At 43.6% G+C, this 26617-nt stretch overlaps 1 protein-coding gene across 10 annotated transcripts in view; it reads right to left on the bottom strand.

Annotated features, from left to right (window-relative positions):
* Positions 1–26617, bottom strand: part of LPP (LIM domain containing preferred translocation partner in lipoma) — a 387571-nt gene that overhangs the window by 47360 nt on the left and 313594 nt on the right. For all 10 annotated transcript variants that reach the window (XM_080603962.1, XM_080603958.1, XM_080603966.1 and 7 more), the window contains one exon: positions 11619–11788. In XM_080603962.1, coding sequence (XP_080460088.1) covers positions 11619–11788 — 170 coding nt within the window. The remainder of the gene's footprint in view (positions 1–11618; positions 11789–26617) is intronic.

The raw sequence follows: 26617 nt of genomic DNA, 5'->3' as shown, positions 1-26617 counted from the left end.
TGATTTTAAAATTTAACTGATATGGTGCAAGTCTAAAACGCAAAGGTTAAGGGAATATTAGAAGGGCAATAATTCTATCTGATTAAACTTTTATCTGAAGTGACAATAAAATGTTCAGAATGAATTAAGGATTTTATTAACAGATGCAGCAGCTCTATAAAAGAGATCAAAATCCAAGTGGCAGAGAAGAGAGACTTTACTTTTTTTTTTCCTAGTCTGGATGGAGGTAATATTACTATAAAACTTTAATCTTATTGCCATGCCACAGTGAGAGTAAACCTGTCAGAGGTAAAAACAAATCTAGACAGCTTTCTCTTCCTCCTCTATGCTGCAAGGACCTCTTTTCAGCATATAAGTATGAACACACATATTCTATGTATGGCTTTGATCCTAGAGGTGACAGACAGGCAGACAGGTTACGTGCTGGCAATTCACCTGGACTTCTGCGGGTTGCGACATTCCCCGGGTGGTAAGTACAGGTAAGTTATATGGACCGTTCCGAATGAATACTGAGCAGAAATCGGTGCTATGCCACTGGGGACCCTTCAGCACATTTCAGCCTTTCCAGAATGGAATTAACTGTTTGAGGACTACTTCGGGTATTTTAGTTAACACCTCTGTGCAATAAAAGGATCACACTGATTTCTGAGCCCTTGAGCAAATGCATTTCACTACCGTAGGCGATTAAATTTACACCAGCCATAAATCTGTGGAACAGGATAAAATAAAAGCCTCCTGTGAAAATCCTCAGCCAAAGCAAGGCACGTATCACTTAGAGCAGGGCTCAGTCCCATCAGGGTGGTTTAGGTTCGGCAGTATTTGCCAGCCGTGACTTAGGCCATCACTGGTTTTTCCCTCAATTCTGGCAACTCGGTTGCCTTGGTGATGGCTGCAGTGCCTGTGGGAGGTGTGCTGCAAAACGCCTCCCACCCGTTTGGCTTTCCCAGGAAATCCGGAGCCTTTTGCTGCTGGCAGCAATACCACAGTGGCTCTTCCACTGCCCTCTGCACCCACCAGGGGCACAGCCTGGCCCCCAACCCATCCATCCCACACCATAGCCTCCATGCAAGGACCCAGGGCTCAACCCCTCTTTAGCTCCCTGCAAAGCCACACCACATGCTACAGCCCTACCAAATGCTGAGGAGTGAGCCCAGGAGAACCTCAGGGATGTCCAAACCTGATGTGCATCCTTCTTTTACTACTCTATCCACATGGAAAAAAAAAAAGAAGAGTGGCTCCAAAGAAGAGCAACCAACTGCAAATTGCCAGGGAGACTAAGATGTCAAACAAATATTTTTCTTTTCACAACAGAACATAAATATTTGGCAGCACATTTAATTTAAAAAGTCTAAAAGTTACTCAAATAGAGGGAGGAACGTTGCTATGATGTTCGCTTGCTTCCTAAAATATGACCAGTCACAGATGGCTTGCTGTAGGAAATATTAAATAAATTTTTAAAAGTGTTGTCTGGCTTATGCACAGATTGCATTTACACAGATACCTCTGTTGGTGGAGCGCCAAGATGGTGTATTGGTTCAAACATGTCCTTAAACAAAAAGCTACGTTGTCAAGAGCTAATGGAATATTCATACTTAAAAGTCTCAATTCCTGATAATAATCAGTGTTGAAATGTAAATTAACTTCCAGATGTTATTTTTTTCCCCACTTGCTGTATTTCCCTTTACAAGCAAGGGAAACTACCCAGGTCAGTAGCAACTTTTTAGTTTTGGGCACCGTAACCATTACTTGTTCAGAATTTTGGAGCAGTTTGAAAAGGATACCTGTATGAAGAGCACCAGGTAACATTAGAGTTGTACAACAACCTAAGGCCCACGCAGCAGCATTAGAGAGCCCAAGAGCACGGATGTAAAGACAATGAGCCACAGCACTGGACTATCAAATGTTAGCAGATTAACTACAGCAGGAAAACGAAAACCAAAACAATTGACGCAATACAAAGATCTTTTGCAGTCCCCAGCATTTGCAGCAGTCCATTCCTATAGTGCTTGAAGAAGCCTATCAAATTCCCGCTTTATACTTGATTACTGTTCTAAAAACAACCATGTTCCTAAAGGGTCCTGTTCTACAGAACAAGAACATGTCACAAAGCTTAGTTTTTGATGACAGCGAAGCCTTGGACGAGCTGGGCATGGTGCATAACATTTGTAACCAGTTTCCATGTCCCTGCACTTATTGAACCGTCTCAGAGAGCTGGGCAGTAAATCTGCTCAGAGGGCTACAGCGTCAGGTTGCTGTGAAAAACCCATGTGGTGCTTGGGTGTGGAAACAACAGGCAGGGGAAAAGAAGGGGCAATGCTGTGCAGATCTCATCACATGTTTTAAGCCACCCAGATGCCATGCCAGCTCCCTGCAGCACGGCAGGCTTGCTGATGTGCCCACCGGTGCCATTGTTGCCCTGACACACACGGATGGTCCCCAAATGATGGACAAATGGTCCCCAAATGATGGGTGCAGACACACTGACCACAGGGCTCATTTACTGCGTTAACCAAGGTGTACTCTGCTGCAGTGAGAGCTGCCACCAACCAGCACAGTCATCGCTTGTCCCCAGCAAACACAACAGCTAAGCAGTACCAGATTCCAGCTATAATCTGGTCTTCCTTCTGCCCGAAATACCCCAGCAGATGATTTACCTTTTCTGTTAATATTGTACTTGGCCCACACCTTTGTGATCAGTGCAGCTGTGAGAGAAAACACTTGCAATTTGCTTTTACCCTCTATAAGCACCAAACACTCATGGTACTCTTAGAATCAATAAACTTTCTCTCCTGTCATCATTCATGCTTGTTGTGCTTTCCCTAAACTGGCATGAATTTGTTTTTCTAACCAGAAATCTACCGAGCCCATTGGGGTTTGTGCGTGTGTGCGATGGCAAGTTAAACAGTTTCCTCTACTGCAAACAAACATCGCACGCAGGCAAGCTGATGTCCTGGAGTGAAGAAACAGAGGCAGGACGCTAGAGGGAGGATCGACTCACAGACTGAGCTTCTGCCAGAGCAAATTCCTCGGAGTGTGGCTTCACCACGGAGACGGGTTGAAGTGGCAAGCTGCAAACGCCTGCTCGCCTCCCTGGCAGTCGGGCTTGCAAATTGCTGTCTGGACCAAAGCACGAGGACATCTTGAATAAGAGCGAGCGAGACAAGGCTTTCTGTTTTCTGAAAGGCTGCTAAAGGTAAATTGTACCTGCTAAATCCACACACAGCCCAGGACAGAGTCAGCTCTGTTACTGGCAGCTATCACAGCCTGGCTGCAAGGCCCAGACTTTACCAGCAGCTCCACAAGCATAAGAGCCATGGTGTAAAATAACCAGAAGGTTTGCTAACTATATTAACCCTCTATTTTCTTGTGTGAATTCTGACTTATCTGTGGACGCTGGCATTTTGACATTACTGTGTTGAGCAGGACCGAGCAAATTCAGTAACACATGGATCTGATGGAAATGCACACCTAAATTACAGGACCTATTCCAAACAAACCACAGCCCTTCAAAATAACTGCCTTCAGTGGTTTGAAGGGACAAATAACTACGTGGGATTATAAGCAAGCAGTAAAACTCATGGAAAGGAATACTGTCACAGTACCTCCCACCCTCCTGAGTTTTTTGAGAGCCCTCACTCAACTTCCAGCTGCTCTTCACATTCACCTCATACCAGTGCCCAAGTCCCCAGAGTGCAGTTGTTTGAGGAGGGGAAGAAAAGAAAGGTAACCCCTTCACTTGAAGATCTCTGCAGGCTCAACTGCAACTAGGCAGTGTGTTGGGACGTGGAAGACCCACACTGCAGGCTGTGCCTGTGGTCCTGGACAAGTTGCTTGAGCTCAGAAGTGGAGCACCCAGGGCTAGGAGACGACCCCTGGACCTACCCTTACCTAGGTCAACCAGACCTAAACCATTCTTTAGAAATGCCTGCACCGCCTGTCCTTGAAGGCTTCCAACAATATTCATGGCCCTTTCTAAACAAGCTGCATTTAATCTCCTTGGGGACAGCTGACTGCTTGCAATAAGCTGACAGTGCCACCGCCCTTTCCACCTACCTGCTGCTGTTTACCAGTAAGTTTGTACTGAGGTGGAGGCCACTGCCTGTCATTCACTGGCTCATCATAAGGATAGTTTATTAGAGATGGATCTCTAGATGCTACTCAGGTAGCAAAAAGGATAAAAGCAGTAAAGAATATGCTGAGAAGGCAGCAAGTTACAGCTGAAAGTAAAGCAGAGGTGAGTGCTACAGGCTTGACATCTAATATTCATCCATACTTAATTGCAAATGAAGATTCTCCTACTAATGCTGTGCGTAAGACTTTCTTCTTGACTTATAAGCTGTTTCTGCTAGTTCTAGAAGGCATATGCAAGAGTTGGACTACCTTCTAAAATGAAATCTCAACACACAGCTTGAAGTCATTGCTAAATGAATTCACTGTCCCCACTACTGCAGTATGATCCGTAAGCAGATGTATAGCCAGGAGCCGTAATGGCTCTACAGAAAGGGAGACTATTATCTTCCTAAGAATACACAATTAGTCAGTGGAGTTCACCCTGTGAGGTGAGAAATTCACTGAGTGGCAACAGCTGGTCCTTCACAATGTCATCTTCATTCAGATATGACAAGAACTCCCTCCACAAAGTTCCCAAGGTCTAATTTTTCTAGATTACACATGTCAAAGCAATGCTTCCTTTACATAATCAAATATGATAAACATCCCTAATTATAGGAGCTCAAGGCAGAGACAAGAAGACAACTGAAGATTTTGGAGATGCCAACACACACAGGAGGAAAGATCTGGATTTTACTAGGAAACCACAGAAGTCCCATACAGAAACCCTAGTGTAGAGCAGGAGCCTTCACTTCATAAGGACATATAAATGTCCTTGCAGATATCTGTCCATGCAGATAAACCACGCAGAGGAGTGGTTTCCATCCATCCATCCTTAGCAAAATTTTGGCCTACCAAGACATCTCCCACCTAGTTAATCAGCCCTACTTCATGGCCAATCTTGCAACACCGCTGTACATATTAAGATGCTATCCAGCACTGTGATGACTTTTCCAGAAATATTCCCCTTATAACACTGGTACCATCACACTGTTTTAGCTCCGCAGTCCACAGCTGGTCTTTCTCTTAAGCAACACTCCACTCAACTTTCTGGAAAGTCAATTATACCAAGGTGGGGCCTGATCCCCTTGCTATCTGTTTCAATGTCAATCAGCTGCATTTGCAACAGTCAACAACATGAAGGCAAACATCAACTGTAGGTTGAAAATAGGGTGCACAACACCTTTAATCCCATCCAGTGATTCAGAATGGTTAGCCAAGCAGATCCTGCTGTGCTGAGAAGAGAATAATTTTGTCTTTAAGCCACCCTCAGCACAGAGGTGTCTGGTCTAGCTCAGAGAATCCTCCACCAAGGTGAGCCCAGTGCAATTCTTGGCAGGGCTGTTGCTTCAGTATCTTCTAAACTTATTAGGAGTTATTTCTTTTACAGCCTCAGTTCAGACACTTCTTTGTCCTGTCCTTGCTGGGCAGTGAGATGAATTGGCCCTGTCCTCTTTGATATGCCCCTCTGAGTCTCCAGAGGGGCTGCTATCACCTCAAGGTATGCTTTCTCCCCTTCCTTTATCATCCTGGTTTAGAAAGGAGGTTACTAAAAAAACCCTGCCTTCTCACTCAAAAAGGAAACTGGAAACTTTTCCTTCTGATTAGAGACAAAACAAGAGGCATGACCCAACCCTTAACAGCTGATAGTCCACTAAAAAAAAAAGTTCATACTTCACATGGGTCAGCTAAGATCAGCATCTGCCCCAGTTTTGATAGAAGCTGTTTCACTGACATTCTCTCAGGCATTTTTGTACCTCCTAGACTTGAACTCCTGAAAGCTCCAGGTGTAGCTTCTGTAACAGCACCCTGTCCTCCTCCATTTTATGCTCTGATTGCTGAAGACCATTTACCAAAGCAGCAGTACTGAGCCTATGCCCCCTCCCCTACCTCAACTTCCACCTGTATTTTTTTAAATATATCAAACGAGTTGAGTGGAAACTAACAGAAAGAGCTGTTAAACTCTTATGGATTTATTCATTTTCAGTTTTACAGATGATCAGTTTACCAGGAATGACAGTCATCTTTACCACCTTTTTTTTTTTTTCTCCAAAGACATCACCAGTTGGGTCTAGACTAGCAAAATTATCAAAGCTAATAATCAATAGGATCAAAATGTGCCTGCAAGCAAGCCAAGACTCTGGGCCCGTTTTATGTCTGCTATGCCCACAGGCTTCCTCCGCCGAGGGCATGAAACCCAGGAGGCAGGAGCTGGCTGCACCGCAGCAGCAACGCTTTTAGGGTCACAGGTTCAGCTCCCTGCTGCCAGTGACTCAGGCAGGAGCTCAGCACTAAAACAAGCAACACCAGCTTTTTTTTTTCCTAGGAGAAGACTGAAGAAGAGCATTGATCTCAATGAAAAATTTCGAGGGCAGAAAAATTCCACCACGTAAAGAGTGCGTGACTTCTCTTTATTTTATATTTTTGTTCCAGTTGTCATTTTGAATTCAAACTCTTTGGAAAGCAGGCATAATAGTCTTAATGATCCCATTGAGCAGTTTAAATTCAAATTGTGGAGCACTCGCAATACCATGCTGGCAGCACTTTCCATAAATTACTCTCAAATTCAATACGTTGCTTGACAAAAACAAGAATAAAGGGCTTTTTACTTTAAAAAGAAGAAAACTTGTATCATGAAAAAAATCTTTAAATTATAGTTTCTCTTTTCTGGTCCAATTTAAATTGTTACATGGTTGCTAAATTAGTGCTGTAATCTCTGCTTACAAATTGCAGAATTATTTTTAAAAATAGATATAATTTTACTGCAGGGATCAACCTCACGTTCAGCTAGATGTGCTGGAGGTGCCTTCTCTGGAGCAGGTTTTGAACAGCCACATTCTTGTGCGCGCACAGGATGAGGTTTACGACACCAGACACGTGAGAGCCGACAGTCGCTTTACCAGAGATTTCCAATGAGCACAAATTGAGTTAACACTGAGATTTCCTAATGATCAACAAATTTAAGCTTCCGCAGGATGCTCTGTGGCACCAGCGGCTCTAGTTGTACCGTTTCATGAAATATCTGGATTTCTCCTTATTATGGCCTGACCTATCTCCTCCTACTGCACTACAGCCTCAACAGGCCAGAAAGTTAGAAGCTAGTAAGAGGTAGAAACCTTCCATTTTTTGTCTATGTGCACCCCCAAAAAAACCTTAACTGATGAAAGTGGAGCACTATAACCCTGCATTTAAATCTGGGAAATGGTGATCAAGGCATGAAGTCATGCGCAATTCTTCCTCCTTCAAGCCCTCCCAGTACTATGGAAAGACGAACCTCGCCCTGCAAAATCCCTGCAAGTGATCTCTGGGGTAGGTTTTAAGGTTATATTCTCATATCTGGTAGCATGCAGCAGCACCTGGAAGCTTCCATCACTGGGTCTCCACATGCACTTCCCTCAGGGCCCAGCAGTAGGTTGCATTAACTTGGGCATGACAGGAGAAGTCCTCCGAGGCCAGGAGCATCTGCCAGAGCTTTCTGTGCTAAGTGCAGGTGCTCAGCACCTCTCAGCCCACAACCTCACAGAAAGTTTATCTCCTACCGTCAGCCACTGGACTGAGGGGAAAGGGGATAAAGAATGGAGGGAAATTTCCATGTTCTGGAGAAAGTCATCGGGACATCAGAGAACACCCCATTCACAAAACAGCAGCATCACTCTTGCCAGACTGGTGTGTCTGGTTAACCTTGTGTTCAGTCCTTACAATAATACTGTATTTGGAAAGCAGACAGCTGGCACTGCTCTAACATCTTGCTCTTCAATCTTTTACAACAACAGTTCTACTGATATTACTCTTAACCTTTTCTTTGCACCGAGCCCAGTGCTTAGATCTCTTCAACTACAGAGGAAGCAAACCAAATGTTTTTTGTCAGTAACTTGCCCTGTAACAGAGGAGCAAAGTATACTGATAACATATTGCAGACAGCATTCTTCACATGTACAGCAGTAAGCTGGTTACACTGGAAACCCTATCGTGATATTTCAGATGTTACTTGCCTGTCGTAAGGACTAGGAGACATCTGCCTCCTATTAATGCTTTATTTCTTACAGTTGCTTTTGGTTGAGCAGAAGCATCTTAATGGAGAAGACTGGTACTCTTTTAGAAATAACATTAATAATGAAAGAATCCTTGGATGCAGAGCAAAACCAGCAAACATTGGCAACAAAACTCTCTGCATTCATACAGAAGTGATGGTGACTGGCTTTTGGGTGTTTTTTTTTTTTGTGAAAAAATTAACTCTGGTACTCACGTTTCTCTTAGTAAATGTTTTTACACAGGTGATTGACTTCCTTGGATGTTAGTTCAGACTTTTGGGGAACTTCATCTTAACTGGGTCACTAATAAAATCAGAAACAAAAGCAAAATACAACACTTCTGCAGGCTATTTAAGCCTGGTATTGACTAAATACTAATTAAATACAACTCTCCACAGTAATCTTAATTACTCCACCACAACTAAGAGTCACATAAACTGAGAAGATTAGCCAACTCTAATCGTTGAAAAAAGTGCATTTTTGATTTTGCACATAGTTTTTGTGTGTATGGCCATGAGTCACACAAGGGAATTATGAAAAACAAGAATTCATGAATTTGTATACCAGGTCTAGGCAAATATTAGAGTCGACCTTCTTTAATGTAAATGCAGCAGCTTCGTCTAATGGCCTACATAACAGACCAAGAGTTTTGAACACAGAGAGGTGGGGATGTGTGGTGGAAATCAGCATGAATTAGACCAGTAAATAAGCATCATGGAATTATTCAGATTGATACCAGCTGAGAACCCTGTTCCCAGAGCTGGCTGCAGCCGCTGATTAGCTGTGAAGCCTTGGGCCAGCCAGGCAGGCTCCACCTTCCATGGGAATTCAGGCCCCCAGGAACCTGGGTCTGGGATCTTCAGTCCCATTGATTTCCTACAAAACTCCATGCATCCAAGTTATTTTCTGATAGCAGGACTTGGAAAAGCTCAGAAGAAAACCAAACTAGTCTTCAACTCAGCAAAATCCTTAAGCGCAGACTAGATTTTAGGCAAGTGATTAACTCTCATTGACTTCAGTATGACTGCACCCCCAGAGGGATATCTCATGCCACTTGGTATCATGCTCAGCTACAAAAGCTGGGGGAAGGAGGAGGAAGAGGGACATGCTTGGAGTGATGGCATTTGTCTTTCCAAGAAACTGTTACAAAGGATGAGCCCGGCTCTCCTGGAAGTGGCTGAACACCTGCCTGCTGACGGGAAGTAGCAAGTGAATTCCTTGTTTTGCTTTCTGTGTGGCTTTTGCTCTACCTAGTAAACTGTCCTCATCTCAACCCATGAGTTCTCACACTTTTACCTTTCTAATTCTCTCCCCCAACCTAACTCGGGAGACTGCGCAAGCAGCTGCATGGTGCTAAGCTGCCTGCCAGGTTAAACCACAACACAGGCTATAGAGTTTAATTTTTACTTGTGTTATTTATTTTTGCTAAATCAGATTGCCAGATTCCTGCTTTTCCATTTCCCATTCATGGTACCAACCGTCCAGCTACCCATCAGTAGGACAATCCCTTCCCCTTCATGTGCAGCAGCATCCATCAATCCTAAAGTGTTTTGGGTTGAGTCCATAACCATTTTTTGTGGATTGTACGAGTGAACATTTAAAGGCCCCTTCTGATTATATAAGAGAACGCTATTAAACGTTTACTCATTCCTCTCTACTCAGAGCTGCAAAGCCGTATTGCAGAACATACAAATGCAGATGCAACCAGGCAATTATCATTCCTTTATCCCTTAAATAGATAGAAGACAAATTTGAAAGAAAATGAGGAACAGAATCCTTCTTCCTTTCCTTTTTTTATCCTTTTATCTCCCAATGTAGGAAGTTTACTGAACCCTTGCCAACAATTCACTCAGGCTAATGAAGTGTATAAGTAATGGGATTATTTAATCTTAAACCATTACTACAGTGGCTAATGCAGATGTTTTCCCAAACTAAAGCAGATGAGTGGCAAAGAATGCGTGCTTGATTTAAAAAAGAAAAGTATCAATCTGCAAGCAGATGAAGTCATTTCCATCCTGAAGTGAATAAAATGTTTAACTCCAGTTGTATGAAGTTGTTCCTATCCCCTTATGAACGCACCTTCCTGAAATCTGCAGTGCTTTGCACGTGGTCAAAGTTCCCACAAAATTAACCTTATAGTTTTTATGGTACAATCATTTCAGTGCAAACAAAAAATGGAAATGTTTAAGAAGTATATTTTTCAATCAAAAAATCACTTAGTTTTTGAAAGTCAATTCCCATGGTTCATCTATCACTGCCACTGTAAATAAGACAGAATCTTCCCTTTTTATATTCAATATTTCAGCAATAATCCCACTGCAAAGACTCCACAGAAACAGAACGAATAAAGGGATATTGGTAGCATTTACAGAAATACCTATTATTTCTTTAATTATTGAAATACCAGAAATGTCAAGAAAAGCAATTTCTGCTTTCAGAAGTGCAGTCTAATTCTGGAAAGGCCTCACCCTCCCACCCCCTAAAAAACAACAACAACCACCCATCAAATATCTCTATAAATAAAAGATGCAATACAGCATACTGGTGGTACATTGGCCTTCACAGAATTTTACCTTTTTCTTGCAGAGTTAACAGGTAGAACTTGAATGCTACAGTTACCAACCTTAAACTAGACTTTGGTTTAAAACAAGCTTAATTTAACAGTGTGCAAAAAAAGTAAGGGCTTATAAAAAGGACTCTGAATTTGAGGTTTACAGGAAGATCCATCAATGCTTTAAGAATGTTCTGGTGCTTTCCTCATTCTAAATTATAGGGATTATCCCAACATATTGTATGCTAAGGTCACAGTAAAGTAAGGCCTCAGGTTAGGTGATGTTCCTTTAATTTGCAACTGTACAACTGGTTCCAATTGTCTTTTATATGAGCCTCTTAAAAGGTGCAGCTCCTCAGAGCAACTGTTGATTGTTTGATTTAAGAGCTTGCTGGAAGCATAAAATGAAATTTTAGGATAAGGTAAGCTTCAGAAAAATATCCAATCCAAAAGTTCAGTGGAGAGACTTCCATTAATATTAAACAACACGAAGGGCAGTTTTAGAAGTTTTAATGCTATCTTGAGTCCCATCTTTCATTTTAGTGCGCATCAACATCTGTACGGGTTTTGGTATCAGGTTTCTCAATGCAAAAAGCTTCTGAGAACAATACTACCTCTTAAAAAAGGAAATAAATTGCTGCACAGTCCTTACAGGGCTGAAATAATCACAAAAAGCACCTCTTTCCCCTGCTTTGGCCACTTCATTTTGCAGCTTAAATAGCACAGAAAGTAAAGTTAACCTAAGAAGCTGAAGAGATCTGAGTTCTTCTAAAGACCACAGAAAACTAGTGCCTACAGTATTGCCATGAGATTTAACTGTAAACTGAGGCTTTAACTGTAAGGTGGGAGTATTGCAGTGAAGGAAATAAATGTTTCCACGTGTCTGAGCATTAAAAATCAAAGGGCAAATAAGCACGGGTACTTACGATATAGCAGGGTTCACAGTAGGCTTTCTTCTCCACTGCGTAGAAAGGCTGCCCCCTCAGCTTGTTGTTGCACATCATGCAGGTGAAGCACTCCACGTGGAAGACCTGGTCCATGGCCGTGCAGCCAGTGCCTTCCCCAACAACATTCTCCCCACAGCGGGCACAGCGGCCTGTCACCAGAAGGAAGGGACACAAGTCAGTGCAAACTCCCATCCTCAACTGGGAAGAGGGTGCTCCTGCATGTCTGTACTGAAAATCCTGAAAACATTATTGCTGGTGCTAGTAACCAGTGATTATCATAAGGAACCTGAGCCCCAGATGCAAACCATTCAACTATCATCTAACCCAGCTATATAGTCACCCTCAGCTCCTCAGCTAGATGGGATAAACCTGTGTTGAAAGACTTGCCTCTACATGAAAGGATTTTGTGGTACGAGGCCTCATAAAGCTGCCTGGTGGCAGCACAATTGTTACCATTTAAAGAGTAGTTTTTGCTTGTACAGCTTAAACCAATTCTCTCAATGGAGCCAATTATACCAGCAAAAAGACTTCACTTTTATGATATTGCTAGTATAGCAGTATCAATCTGTGCTCTTGCTAACGTGCTGATGCTGACATAGTTCCTATTTTGAATAAAAAGTAGTAGCTAAGGACCGAGTGATCACAAAGAGCGCAAAATCATCTCCTACATAGAAAAATTACTTTTTTGTGCTTGAAGATTATTAATATGGATTAAGACACTATGTCTATTCAAAGTAAAGAAGCTGATCTATGAATACTTGATTCTTACTATAATTCAAGAAAGGTGTATCAGAAGCTGCTAATAAGGACTCTAAGTAAAGAGAAGCTCTAAGAATTCTGTTTCTGAAAAAGGTCCCTAATGCAATACACAAATACGTAACACAAAAAAATCTGTGTGCACAAACATACAAGGCTTGCTACCTTGTCTACATCGATGCTGAAGAAGTTACGGGGCAGAAGTGAAGAAGGGTTTTTAGAGAAAGAGGATTTCTTAGATCGTGGGGAAAAGACATTTTCCTATAGAAGACTGTAGTGCAGAGATGATGGAAAAGAGTGGGTGAAAGGCACACCTTTGCAATTTTGCTCATATGCTGAAAGGCAACAATTCATTTTAAACTGTGATATCCCAGGCAGATTTGAAGTTCTTGGCCAGCAGTGTTGAGAGTAGTTCGTACACAAAGCCATGGAGGGAAGTTAGGATAACAACCTCAGTCACCCTGCACAAGATAGCCCTACCAAAGGCAATGGAGCATCTATGGTCTGGGGCCTTATCCTACCCAAACCAGTATTTTTCATCTTAAGAATAATTGTGGTGTCCCCAGCTGTAGGATCCTGCTTCCCTCTACTGTGCATGGAGTAATGTGGTCACTGAGGGTGGGAAGGAGGGGAAGGAAAACAAGACCTGAAGTGAGAGAAGGAAGGCAGATTGAGCTCAAAATGGAATTACGCAAAAAACATACAAATAAGATGTACCTAATAATATTTGAGTAATCCAACAACGATACAGCGTTCTCTCACACCATGCTCTGTGTTTATTGACTTTTTCCAACAAATACTGCAAAACTTCCTAAGAGGACTCAGACACATCTTGTCACCCGACAGCAGGGCTGCTGTCCCTGCATGGAACAGCTCCTAGCACCCATGTCCCCACGCTCACACCTTTCTTCCCTGCCTGCCCCAGCCTTCAGCGGGCTACACCCAGTAAACGAAGCACGTAAGCTGCTTTTGTATCCCTCAGGAATGTGGCAAGATCATATAGATACACATTTGAGATGCATTAGGAGAGTTTGGAAAAGAATCCAGATCATTCTGATTTGCTACCGTGGCATAACTGTAGTTGGCACAACACTGGGCAGATAGTTCCTACTCCAACAGCTCCCAGTCTGAGCAACGTGGAGAGAGAAGTTACCAGATAAACCAAGACCAGCCTGGAAACCCCTCCAAAAAGGAATTAATAGATGTTGTTTTTAAGCTTAACTTTCTTTAGCATTTGTTATTAACGTTTTGATCGACAGTGCTGGGCTTTAATCACTCCACTGTAATGCTTCTTGTGAGGGCTCCTTTTTTACGAGCAGAGGAGGAATGCAAGCTTCCCAGCATGGTGATGAGGCCACAGAACATGGGGGAAGAATGGAAAAAACCATGAGGACTAGGACCAAGCGAAAGAAAATCCCACTGGAGAGAACCAAGGCAGCAGTATTGCTACGGGGAAGAGGCAGGAGAAGCCTACTGTATGTAGCACAGGAGTTGCATGTACGAGGGGAGAGCGCTGCTTGGTCCTGCGTGCAGACAAGACCGAGTGTGCTGCGGGGCCTTCTCCAAACTGCTCATGTAGCTGGGCTGTAATATGAAGAGACGTCTGGGGAGCAGTTAATATCTCTATATATAAAACATGAAATTGAAAGCCATTAGTGTATTACTTTACACAGTGTTTTTCCAGCGGGAATATTCCGCTGAAGAATTTATTTTCCCTGGTGTGCCATTCTGTGATCATCCGGTATTATTTTTATGAGGCATTTGGACACAGAATAATGTAGTGTCTATGCAAACACTTCTCAGCTTTCTTTGTTAACATCAGAGTAGAACATGTGGGAATCTTTTCTTCCCCTCCTCCTCTTCTCACATTCATAATTTAGCCACTCTTGCATACTTCACCATTTATCTTCCTCCTTGACCAAGGCATCTCTCCGTTTGCTGCAGAAACTCTATATGTGGCCCATACTTCTGGCTGCACTTATTACGTCAGGAATTTTGGTTTGCTTCCTAACTTAGATACGCACTCTTGAAATGCCTGGCAACTCACTCGGTGCCTTTGTAGCTCTGTCCTCTCTTTGAGCAAAGGGCATAAAGACATCTTCTCTGCACCAAAAGGTGCCCTGAGGCTACATTCCTCCACGGCTCTGAGGCATTCCCCAGCTTCGCTGCTGGTGGCCAGGTACAGACCAAAGAACAGCACAACAGAAATCTTAGCCAGCTTCTCCCCTTGAAGTTGGTATTTCCTTAGGCTTTCCTTCCTCTTTCTGGGTTTTTCCACAGAAGATTCCCATTCAGGCAGCAACAGACTTAATTCATCTACATTTATGAGAAGTCCGGCTTCTGCTATTATGTACACAGACAGAAATGCTACTGTAAACGCTCACATAGGAAAGCTTAAAGAAAGCTTCCTTTTTCAGAAGTTTATATGCAAATCGTAACGCTGTGGCCTGGAGCAAACCATGTTTTTCATGAGACACGGCCACTCCAGTGAGAATCAAAACACAAGCTCCGTGCCTAGCAACACCACCGACTGACTCACTCGCCCGAAGCGTAAAAGCAAGTCAGCCAAAATATTCAAATTTGGGAGCTTACAGCTGGGCGTCTGGATCCATGCAAAGGCACACGGGCGAATGTGGGACTGATCTGGTTTGCAGGGATGCAGCTGTTAGGGCCTGCGCCTTCTGCGGGCTTTGGTGCAATCCGTGAACTCACGGGACTTCTGTGAACCCCGTCCGCTTCTCCTGCCTCCTGCCTCTCACTCAAAGTTGGCTGAAAATGGCTATCGGTTTCCAGAGTTGTTGGTAAGGGAGGAACTGACAAACAGATAGGCACATGCACACAGGCAGTGCGATTGCTCAAGCCTCATTTCCTTAGAAAACCAGAAAAACCCCACCAAAAACAATGCATCTATCATTATGTCTGATAAAAACAAAACAAAGGTCTGCTTTTCCTGTGTGCCAATTACCAACGGCGAAGGTATTTGTGGTTGGATTTACCACAATTAAGTGCCCACACATGTTCCCCATTTTAATATTTTCACACTGGTTGAAATAACCCAGTCCGTTGTGTGCAGAATGCCCATGAGTGAACACAGAACAAGTTGCGCTGCTTATTGGGAAAGAAGTAGCAAAGGCGAAGCTTGCAAGACTCAAGAACAAACAGATTGCACAAAAAAAGATTACACAAATAATCTAAGAGAAAAATAGCAGGCAGCGTATTACAGTAGAAACACAGAACAACGTGACCCATTTGCTTCCCACAGAGACAAATAGCACTTAAAAGGCAGCTTAAAGACAAAGGACAAAATTAGTACTAAACTGCACGAAGACGAAAATCTGTCATTTCAACATTCTTCTTCTGCCCCTCCAGTCCTTTTTAGGCCCTGGTTCAAGATCATTTCAGCAGAACTAGAAGGTGATAAGTTGGCAACAAGCCTGGGAGACCGGAGTCCTCTATTTTTGCATGAAAGAGGTTCGTAACCTTGGCTGTGACCTTCCTTCGTCATAGCCCGGCTGCCACGTGTTGGGCTTACCTTGGGGGGACAGATAGAGGTGCCCACAGAGGCTTCCCTAATAAAACTGCTGGAAATGCCATCTTTACTCAGTGGATCATGGGGAAACACTTCAGCAGCTGAAAGGGAATGTCAGCTCCTACACTTTATTCTGAAATCTCCTCATTTACTGTACTTCGTAGTATAAAAAATGTGAAATATTGCAAATCTGAAATGAGGGGGAAGGGAGAAGAGGAGCTCAAATTGCACGTGATGCCATGTTCTAACTTTTTGTTATTTTATTACTATTATTGCCTGTTTTTTGCTTGTACTACCACAGGCCCTGGGTGCTCAAATTGTGGAAAAGCCCCCTCATGCTGGGTATCAGACAAGCACAGAATAAAAAGAAGGGCCCAGCTGCAGAAGTTTACAACCTATTACAAGCAATAACAACTGCGCCCAGATAGGAAATACAGAGAAACAATCAGATAGAACTGGTCAGCAAAGAAAATTGTGGTCTCAGCACTCTAAATGTTTTACTGTTGACAAGCAGCCTTTAGACAGCCGAGCCAAGGAAAAGGTTAAGAAAGAATTTGAAAGAGGATCTGGAGGGAGTTTGAGGGAAGTTTAATGGGATGCTTCTGAGGAAAGGACAAAGAGAGCACAAAAGGGAAGCGTAAGTGCTTGAAGATTGAACATAGATACCTGCAGATGGGACGGATGAGCTGATATGCCTCTGGAGATTACGAGAGAAAGAAAGGGTGGGAATAGGTCATTACAGGCCATGCAAGTAAAGACGAGAAGCTTCTGTTTGATACAACACAAAAATGAAAGCGGAGGAATGATTAAGAGGCAGGGACAATCTGGTCTAAGTGACAAGCTAGACGGCGATCTCTGCAGCTGCATGCCAGTTGAGCATGAACAGGGAGAAACTGCATTTTTAGAAAAGTATGTTGCAGAGATTCAAGGTCACTGGAGCTTGGATGCAGGTTTTATCTGTGAAGATGAATAGGAAAGGCCTTAATCTGAGCTGTTATTCAGCAAGATTCTTAAGATTTGGCTAGAGTCTGGGTGTGATCTGGAGATGAGGAATTAGGTACAGGGTGTCCAACCTTATCTTGGACATGAGTCACTTTTAAATATCAGATTAGGAATGTGAGCCAATCAAACAAACATCTACCACCGAAGATGGATGATGGAATACGTACATGCCATACTAATGCTTATGGCATAATATTCCGATAGCAATCACATCGGAGCCAAATACAGAGGTAATGTAACTCCATCCAGCTAGCTTGAGATGGTCCTGTTTGTACATCCCAGGGCTTCATTAACCTTTTTTAGGCTACAGCATTATCTGTCTGTCATACCTACTTAGACACTAAGCTGTTGGGGGCACAGATCATCCCTTGCTATGTGATTTATAGTGCCTAACAAAGATAATTCAGGCAGTAATTAGAGATACTAAGAGCGAAGAGAGCAGAGAGAAAATGTGCAAGCCTTCTCTCTACAAAAGGTTTAAATTCATGAATTCAAAGCATGCGTTCTATATAGAGAGGAGATAGGGGATAATTTTCTGATAAAAGCATAAAAGTAGGAATGTTTTGCATTTGCTCAAATGTGGGGAAAAAATGTTGATATCTCAGAAACTTCTGCATGATGGAAAAAACTGTTTCCCACCTAACTGTACTGTGGGAATATACCACAAGGTCATATCCTCACTGCCTATCAATTACACAATTTCCCTTGATCAGCTAAGTGTATTCCCTGGTTCTCGCTGCAGCCCTGATACAATATGCAAGAAAGAACTAAAGAAATACAGCATACTCCTTTTACAGAAGTGTACTAAGAACATTTTTAAAATATGTAAATACATTGGACAAAATATCTCACTAAAAGTTCCCCTGGCAGCCTCAAGACACCCAGTATTTCCGCTGTGTTATTTTTCTAACCATCTCTGTTTAGAGTCCGCCAGCGAATGCATTTTAGAGATTCATGACACATTCTGCTTTTGGACAGCTTTGAATCAGCTGGCAGTAAATGTGGAAAAATCATTATTCCTAATGAAGAAATATTGATGACAAAACAGCATTTCGAGGACAACGTTGACCATAAGTCAACAATGTAACAAGATTTTCCCCTCTCCCCCTCCTCTTTCCTAGTGACTTTTATCCAAGGGTTTTCAAGCATTTCCCAAGCACATGGGATTCCTCAGGGCACCTAAGCCAGACAGCACAATTATTCCATTTTAAAGGGATACATGAACAGAGGTTAATCCATTAGGCCAGGAGTGTAAAGGAGACCTTAACTGCCAGGGCACCTTAATTGGGTTAAATCTCAATGGCAGAGGTCCTGTAACTTATAAGCATCCAATGGGTTCCTTGATTCATCCAAAGGGAATAAAATAGGAATCTTTGATCCATAAGGTAGCGTTTATTCCATTTCTGTGGAGCATGGGAGGCATGTGTCCAACTGTGATTATGTTTGGGAAAGATGCCTTGACTGTATCTGTCCTACAGCTATTCCAACACTCCGGCACCCAGGGCCTTTAAATTTCAGGGTGCAGGGAAACCTAAATGTAATTTGTGCATTTTGTAGGAAATTATGATACTTTTCTCAGTTTATCCTTGCCTTCCTTACCTATCCTTTTTTGTTTTTGTTTTTGAACTCAGACTTCTGAGTGGGAAGCCCTTGGCAATGGTTTATTGTGCCAGGATCCAAGCTTGGAGTTTCGCCGTTTGACAGTAGCAGGCTGTATGCATCGGTTGTCTTACACAGCCTTTGGACACGAGACAGATTAATCTTAATTCCTTCTTCTTCAACAGACGTCAGAAAACACAGTCTTTCACAGTAAACAGAGTTTTATGCTGCAACGTGTGCCTGTAACACTTCATAAATTAAATCCAAGGCCGTGATTTAATTACTGTGTCCTGGTTATTCTGGTTTAGCTGCGTTGCACTTGTACTCCAGATGTACAGGTCCCTGCAGTGACCTCCTTGTCATTTGTACTACGCTCGTCCAGTAGTAGCTGCGCTCTCCTGTTGTTTGCATCCCTTTCCTCCAACCACAATACAACTTCATCTCCTCACTTTCCTTGGCTGCAAACCTGACACATTCTCAGTATGCCCCAGAGGTCTCATTCCACTCCGCACAGCAAAAGCACTGCAACTGTGTGGGCTCAGGCTACTGACACTTTACCGTACCATTTCAAATGCTTCTCCGTGCTGCACAGAGCTGAGCTTACTGTCAGAGCTGGTCACTAGCCCTAACGGTGAATCCTTCCAGCTCCTGGGGAAGGTGGAGGACTCTTAGGACACCCAACGTGCAGATGGGGAACTGGGACCCACGTAAGTTATATTACTTGCCGAGGGTCACACAAGGAGTTTGTGACAGAGCCAGGAACTGAAACCACATCTTCTAAATCCCAGTCTAGTCTCTTTAACCACAAGACAATCTCTAAAAAGGCCTGATGGTGAGACAGGCTTACAGCACAAAAACCCCTCCAATTCAGAGGGATGTCCCAGCCCTGCTGGACAATCCTACCCTGGGACAAGGCCCTTGTACAGGCTGTGCCATCGCTCCCCAGCAGCCTGGCTGAGCAACACAGTGATGGAGCATGAAGAAGTTCGTGCCTCTCCAACTGGTTGGCCTCTGTTCAACAACAGAGAAGGGAAGGTGTGTATTGCCTTCAACATCCAGGTGCTGATGGCCCTTGTCCCTTACTCATCTGCATCATCCTCTCTCTGAGACACGAGAGACAATTTAGCCTGCTTACGATATAAAACAGATTACAGCATGTGCTTACCAACACGATAGAGGCTCCTTCCTGAATTATCAGAACTTCAATGCATCAGTGCCAGAAAACAAAGGTTCGGAGAGGAGCCTTCCTGATTTTTCCACAAAGATATACAAACTCAAGTAGAAGAGGATCTTGAGAGATTATGGAAACTGCCTTACTGCCTCGAAGGCAGGATCAACCCTCTCTACATCATTGTTGGCAGGTACTTATTTAACCTGTTCCTAAGAACCTCCAGCAATGGAGGTTTCACCAACAACCTGGGCAAAAGGTTTCAGTGAGTACCTGACCTTACCACGAGCAAGTCTGTTCTTCCATCAAACCAAAACGCCCCTCACAGTTATCTAAGCCAATGCCTTCTTACTCTACTCATGGTGGACACATGGGACACGTGTGGGCTTGGTTTGGTCTAACCAGTCTTATGGGAAGCTTTTGAAGGATGGATCTGCATGAACCCTTAAAAGAAGTTGGCCCCCCTTCCTCCCCAGGCAAGACAGCTGCTGAGGTACTTTTTTAATGCTTTTCAATGCAGGCAAATGTTGATCTGATCGCGTTCCCAACTCATCAGTGAGGTACCAGTGACCCAACTCGGGTGATCTGCAGTGAGTGTCCCGGCCCAGTGGGGGTCAGTGATGCTCTACAGTATTTACGGTCCCAGATACTTTTTGAAGCACGCTTTTTTTTTTTTTTTCACATTGTGTCAACTTTTTGGCACATGTTTTACCATGTGCAAAGGGGTTGAAATAGAGCTTCAGTAACATCTGGAGATGCGAAAGAAAGGGGGTGAAAAAAAGTGTGAGACAGGAAACATTCCTCTCTTTGCTGATTGATCAAGGAAATGCAAGGGAGCAAGTAAAATGTACTGTATTTCCTTTATAAATGTTCCCTTTAATGCTGATGAAAGTTGCCAGATGACAGAGACTACAGTTGTATATCCACTAAAGACCCCCGGCTGGGGAAACAGAAGAGCAAGCCGTTTGCATAGCTTTGCCAGGCACTTTTGGCTGGGGCACCAGCTGTTGTCTATAGAAGCAACAGCAATTCCTCCTCCAGCCAGCCTGCCCCACGGCTCTCCAGGACTGCAAACAGGGTGTCATGTCCCATATTGCCTCCTGGACACTACCTGCTTCTCTTCACTACTTCTCCCACTTTGGGCTCAGCATTAGGCGTGGAAATGCCAAAGAAAAGGAGCTTTAAGTTGCAAGTATATAGCTGGATGAAAAGAAGTAGAATTTTGCAACTACATTTTAAAATTAAAAAGATTTTTGTGTCTCTGGGTGAGCACTGATTTGCACCCCAAAAAATCTGCCAATGAACACTTAACTAAATAAGGAATGCAATCATTTCATCTGGTAAAAAATAAATGAACGAATGAATCTTACTTTCACAGAAATCCCCCATCTTTCTGTGCCCATCATTCCTCTCCATCAGGGACATCCAATAACATATAGGAAATCAGAAAAGCAAGAGACATTAAAAAAAAACCACCTCTGATTTCCCTCTTTACTTTTTCCCAAAATAAAAATGGGGCAGAATCTTTTAAAGTTGTGAAAAAGTGGGGCTTTCCATGCTTTCAAAAGCTGAGAAAGCTCTTCTTCATTTTACTTCTACAGGAAAATGAGAGTTCTTAAAACAAAGATGACTCTTCTCCTTGGAACATATCGCTAACACTGAGATCTCTTTTTAAAATTTTTTTTATTTAACGAGACTTTACCATTACATGGCACCCAGGGAACAATCTCAGCAGCTCTTCACTAACTTCTGGGTAACAGGTGAAGGTGAGGGGATCAGCCAATTCCTTGTGAGGCTGGCAGAAAAGCTTTCTCTGGGCAGTTTATCCCAAAGCTGGTACTGTGGGGTTTTGCCTTTCCTGGGAGGGACCTCAGCAAGGGAAACTGTTGCTGGTAGAGTTGTGGATTAGACAGGGTATTTTGGCAGTTCTGGTGATCCTAATAGCGGCAGCCACTGAGCCAGCTCCCTTTGTATTCACACTTGCAAAGCCACATTCCCTGGACAGAGGAAAGGACAAATATATGGCGGCACACAAGCTGTACATTTGCCTGAAACTCCCACAGGAAAAGGAAGGCAGGATGGGTGACAGAAATCACTCCTCCTTTCACCCTCATCTTGGGCTGATGAGGAGGGAGGGTTTTCCTGGGTGATCCTCCAGCCCACCGGGCTTACTCTGTAATTCTGCGCCAGATTTCAGGATCCTCGCTGGGAAAAGCACCTCGCAATTATTGAGAGGGCCAGTGGCAGAAGTCCCAGCCAGGGACTAGGTGGGGGAGCTCTCCCCGGCCTGTCTGGGCTCCCTCGCAGGTGTCTCTCCGCGCGCCGTCCCAGGCTGCTCACCCACCGACTCAGGATACCAGACGTGCTGGTCGAGCAGCGGAGGGTAGTTTCAGGGGCTGTTGCACCCGACCCCGTAACATAAGCGGTAGTTGCAAAACCGAGCAGGTCTGGAGGGCAGATGAGCCGGCCTCCTCTTCAGATGCCTCGTGTTCGTTGTGCAACGGTTGGTGCACCTTCGCCCACCCACTCCTCCAGGTGGGGAGGACCAGCGACCGCCTGCCCCCGGGATCATGCCGCTGCTCAGTGCAGGCGTGCCTCAATTGTAGATCAAATTCTCCTCAGCATTTGGTTTCTTAAGAGCTGAACTGAGAGTGTAGTTAAGGCTCAAACTGATATGGGTAAGCAACCTTTCCATCGAGGTCAAAAAATAAGTTGCCTTGTATTGCATGCCCAAAGGAGTTTTCATGATGAAAGTGGTCCCCAGAAGCCCAAGCAATGGGTCAAGGCCCTGCAGTGTTTGGTGCTGAACGAAGGCAGAACAAACCATGTCCCACTGCCCAAAGACTTTCACATCCAACTGTTTCTGTGTTGCGCAAGGGCACTTCAAACCGCTTCTGTCCCCCCAGCCCAGCCAACCCATTTCATAAGCCCAGGATGGGCGCCATCAGTATGTTCACCAGACTCGAATCCAGCCAAAAATCACATCCGCTGCTGGGCATGAATGACTCAATTCACTCTTCCATAGCTTGGCTATGCTCCAGACAGCATTCGGCGGCTTGTCTCTGCCTCTCTGCATCACCGTGAGGGTGGTGGCACGAAGAGATTTTTACCAAAGGTTCTGTTCAGTGGAGAAGGTGAAAATGCCTGAGTAATGGCAAAGTTTTGAGTCAGAGATGCTTCCCGTGCCAATGCTCCGGCCTACCAGCCTGGCATGCCTCCTGCATGCCTGCCTGGGGAAAAACGTCTGACAAAAAACAAGAAACAGGGAGGGAACCTGTCTTCCCCCTGCCAAAAGTAGAAAGGAAAAAAAAAAAAAGGTGGAGAAAGGCTGGATCCCACAAAGAGCAGAGTCCTGAACAAATGATAGCTCTCATATTCCCCGCGGCTTTGAGGCTTGGAGTTTTCAAAGGTGTCTGACTGCATTAGGAGAAGATGTCCCACCAAATTTCAACTGGCACCTCATTTATTTAAGGTCTTTTAAAACCCTGCCTTTCACAATCCGGCACCAGCCCAAAGCTTCCTCGCTGTTTTGAAACATGCGCTGTCTGCGTGTCGACAGCAGCCTTGCCGTAAATCACATCCATCAGGCGCTGGAAAACGCCTCACCTGTACGCTGACCATCTACCACCCCCTGCACTGAATTCCATCATCCCAAATTTCTCAGCAGCTGGAATCAACTAACTCTGTTTTTTCTCATTAAACCAACCTACCGGACAGAGGTTTCCTTCTTTGCCCCAAAATCTGGGACTTTTCCAACCAGGTGCAAGGTCCAATATTTGTTTACTCTCTTGGACAAGCAACAGGAGCTTTACAACCTGGGACGGAGAGGCACTCCCATTCTGGCGGGGATGTGCAGCGCTTGTTTCTACTCAGGATGACCAGACATGTCATATCCTTAAAATGGGACACTGGTATTGAGAGCAAAAGTCCTTTTAAAATAACACTCGATGTCGGTAACACCATATTACTTATACTCATGTAACCATGCAATAATTACAATTCTGCTCATCCTCTGGTCATGGGACCTGCTTTTACTGGCTGAGGTAGATGGAAAGTAATACTGAAAACTCTCCCAAGTATTTTCAAAATGATCTCCCTGTGGCACATGCTGCATATCTGGAGTCCATGATGGCGCAGTTTGGTATCAAGTATCCACAGACCATTATTCTCACCTGATCGTCACATTCTCAAAGTTTGATCAACAAGAAGTTTTCTTGCCTGGCCTCCACTGGCATTGAATTAGTGCAAAATATGAGATACATATTTATAAAAATTATTTTATTTAAAGAAAATCTGTGGAAAACCCATCTGCACAATTGCATGTGTCACCCTCACACATCCTACAGCTTTTGATTCATAATTAGCAAGGCTTAAAAATAATAAGAATTAAAAAACAAAACAAAACAAAACAAGAAAACATAAAGCCGAGCTCTTTAGTGGCCTTAAGACTGCTCTGTTTGAGGCTAGGGCCTGTTGACTAACATAGGAGACATTGGGAATGTCAGTTAGGATCCAGGTTTATCATGATACTGGAAGGGCAAAATAAAATCCCAGTTTTGCCAGCTGTACAGATTGTCCTGACATTCAACCCGAAGTCCTCTATGAAGAGGCTCTGATGTTGATCAGTATCTATGAAGACGAGTCCAAAGTATTACTCTTATCACATTTCTAAGATGGAAGGTTCTTGCTAAATTGACTTTTGCATGAAGGGCACCAATTCCTGTCTCCTGAATTATTCACACAATTCTTGACCTGAGAATTTTGCGCTGATGGAAACTGAAACCCCAAAAGCTTTCGCTCCTCGTGATAGGGCAGAACCAATCAGAAAGGACCGATCCGATATCCAGAGGTCATGGTGAGTCCTGCCAGTCCAATGTCCTTCAGCGGGCATTAGAAAAGACTATCATCAGCAGGGATTATATGCGTTTGCCAAAAACTCAGCGTTGAAAAACCTCCTGAACATCCCGAACCAGTCACGGTAACCTCCATACGGAGAAGGCTGACAAATCGTTGTGCTCTGAACTTTCAGGGTGCTCTTTATCATTGTGCTCTGAACTTTGAGGGCACTCTTTACTGGTTTCCTTCATACAAGGCAGTTCACTGTGAAGATGGTAAGTATATTTAATCCTCATTAAGTGCTTTGGTATGACAGCAGGGAAAACTTATGGACTTGTTTACATGTGATAACAGAATCATCTGAAAACCACTAGACCTCCAAATTTAGATCTGAGGTATGTGTAGAGACACTCATTTCAGTTTAGCCCAAGCCGGATTTTAACTGATGTCAACGTAGGCAACTTCAGGCAGTTTTGAATATACATGATCAATCCCAGAAAGTCAATGCTGGTTTATCTGAGTTGGTTTCCATTTGCACCTAAAATGATGCAATTTTTTTATGTTGACAAAGTCAGATGTGATGGGTAGATTGGGGAAGCTATTATTCATACCCCGACATAGGAAACCGTGTGGGAGATTTTCACCCCAGTAAAAGGCTACGGTTTGCAGAAGCTAGCATCCAAAACACAGAATTGCAGCAATGTAAGGTGAGACCCAATGCAAATGCAAATTTTTAAAGCTTCAAACATTTTGGAAATATCTTTCATTGTTTTGTACTGCTCTAAGCCTCCCCTTTGCAGCCCCTACACAGTTGATGACCTGTGAAATAATGTGTATAATGCAGCTCCTGGGAAGTCTCCAGCCTGCATTTTAGATCAGATGACTGATGAAGTGTTTGAATTAAGCTTTAGATCCATGTCTGAACATTAGAAAACCTGGAAAAAGTCTGAATTTTACTATCCCAGTGCTTATCATTTCAGTATTGCTTCACAAGAAAGTTGAAGCAACTTCTCTATAACGAGGAAGAGACAGGCTCGTGTTTTGGAGACCACAGACTAAAGACCTATCAAACTTCTTTTCCTGCAATACAGTAAAAGGCTTTTCCATGGAAAAGCTGGGTTTGAGGTTCTAGCGGTCACCATAGGATATTCCTAGCTAAGAGGGAGATAAAACAAGTAAAATGTTTGCCCAGGGGAAAAAATATGACTCTCTCATTTTATAGTGATATTTCCACTACGTATTGTTTTGCTCTCCCCTGTCCCCAGAGCACAAGCATGAAGCCACTGCACACACTGATCTCCTGAGAGCTTAGGCTATATTTAATCAACCAGACCTCTAGCCAAGCTGATGCCAATTTGAACATCTTCTAGTCAACACACACCTATTGAGATGTGACCCACTATGTGTCATGATTAGACCATGCTCCAAAATATCATCCCGTAAAACCTTACTCATTTTTCCGAACAGCTGCAATTTTCCTGGGCCAGAAGAGCTCTTGTAATCAGACATTTGCTGGATGCACACCATTCCTAACAGCTGTTATTCACGGTCTTGGGACTTCGGTCATTTACACAAGACCTGAAGTCACAGGTCAGCCCCTTTCCCTCCTAAATGAAATAAAGTTGTTCTGCAATGGGCAATAGGCAGTGAGACTGTGTGAACACCTTGCAATTGGATAAAACATAAGGAAAAGCCAATGCTGGCACACCTGAAACAGTTTAGCTACAGATCCTCACCTGATGGCCTCTTATTTCAGAACAAAGATGTAACAGGAAAAACATCAAGATCCTAAGACTAATTGGCTTTTTATGAAGTATTGTTTTTGTTTGAAAGACCTAGTCAGACTTAGATCAATGGGCCTTACAAACAATGTAATTTAGTCATGAACATGGCATGACCAGGACTAGCTCAGGGCACAGATCTGTGCCCCCAGGACACCCGTGTCCCTCTGCACTAAGCCTGGAAGAGGTCACTTTTCTGACACTCCTGCTAAGGCTCCTGAAGCTTGTGTTATCTGCACAGTCTTTCATCTGAGTACTCCAGACCTGAAAGTATGTGTCTATCTCCTTTGTGAGCAAACAGAGCCGT

The sequence above is a fragment of the Anser brachyrhynchus genome (assembly GCF_964034855.1).
Source record: "Anser brachyrhynchus genome assembly, chromosome: 9".
Lineage (NCBI taxonomy): Eukaryota > Metazoa > Chordata > Aves > Anseriformes > Anatidae > Anser > Anser brachyrhynchus.
Note: the sequence above shows the minus strand (reverse complement) of the source record. Positions and strands in the feature narration are given on the sequence as shown.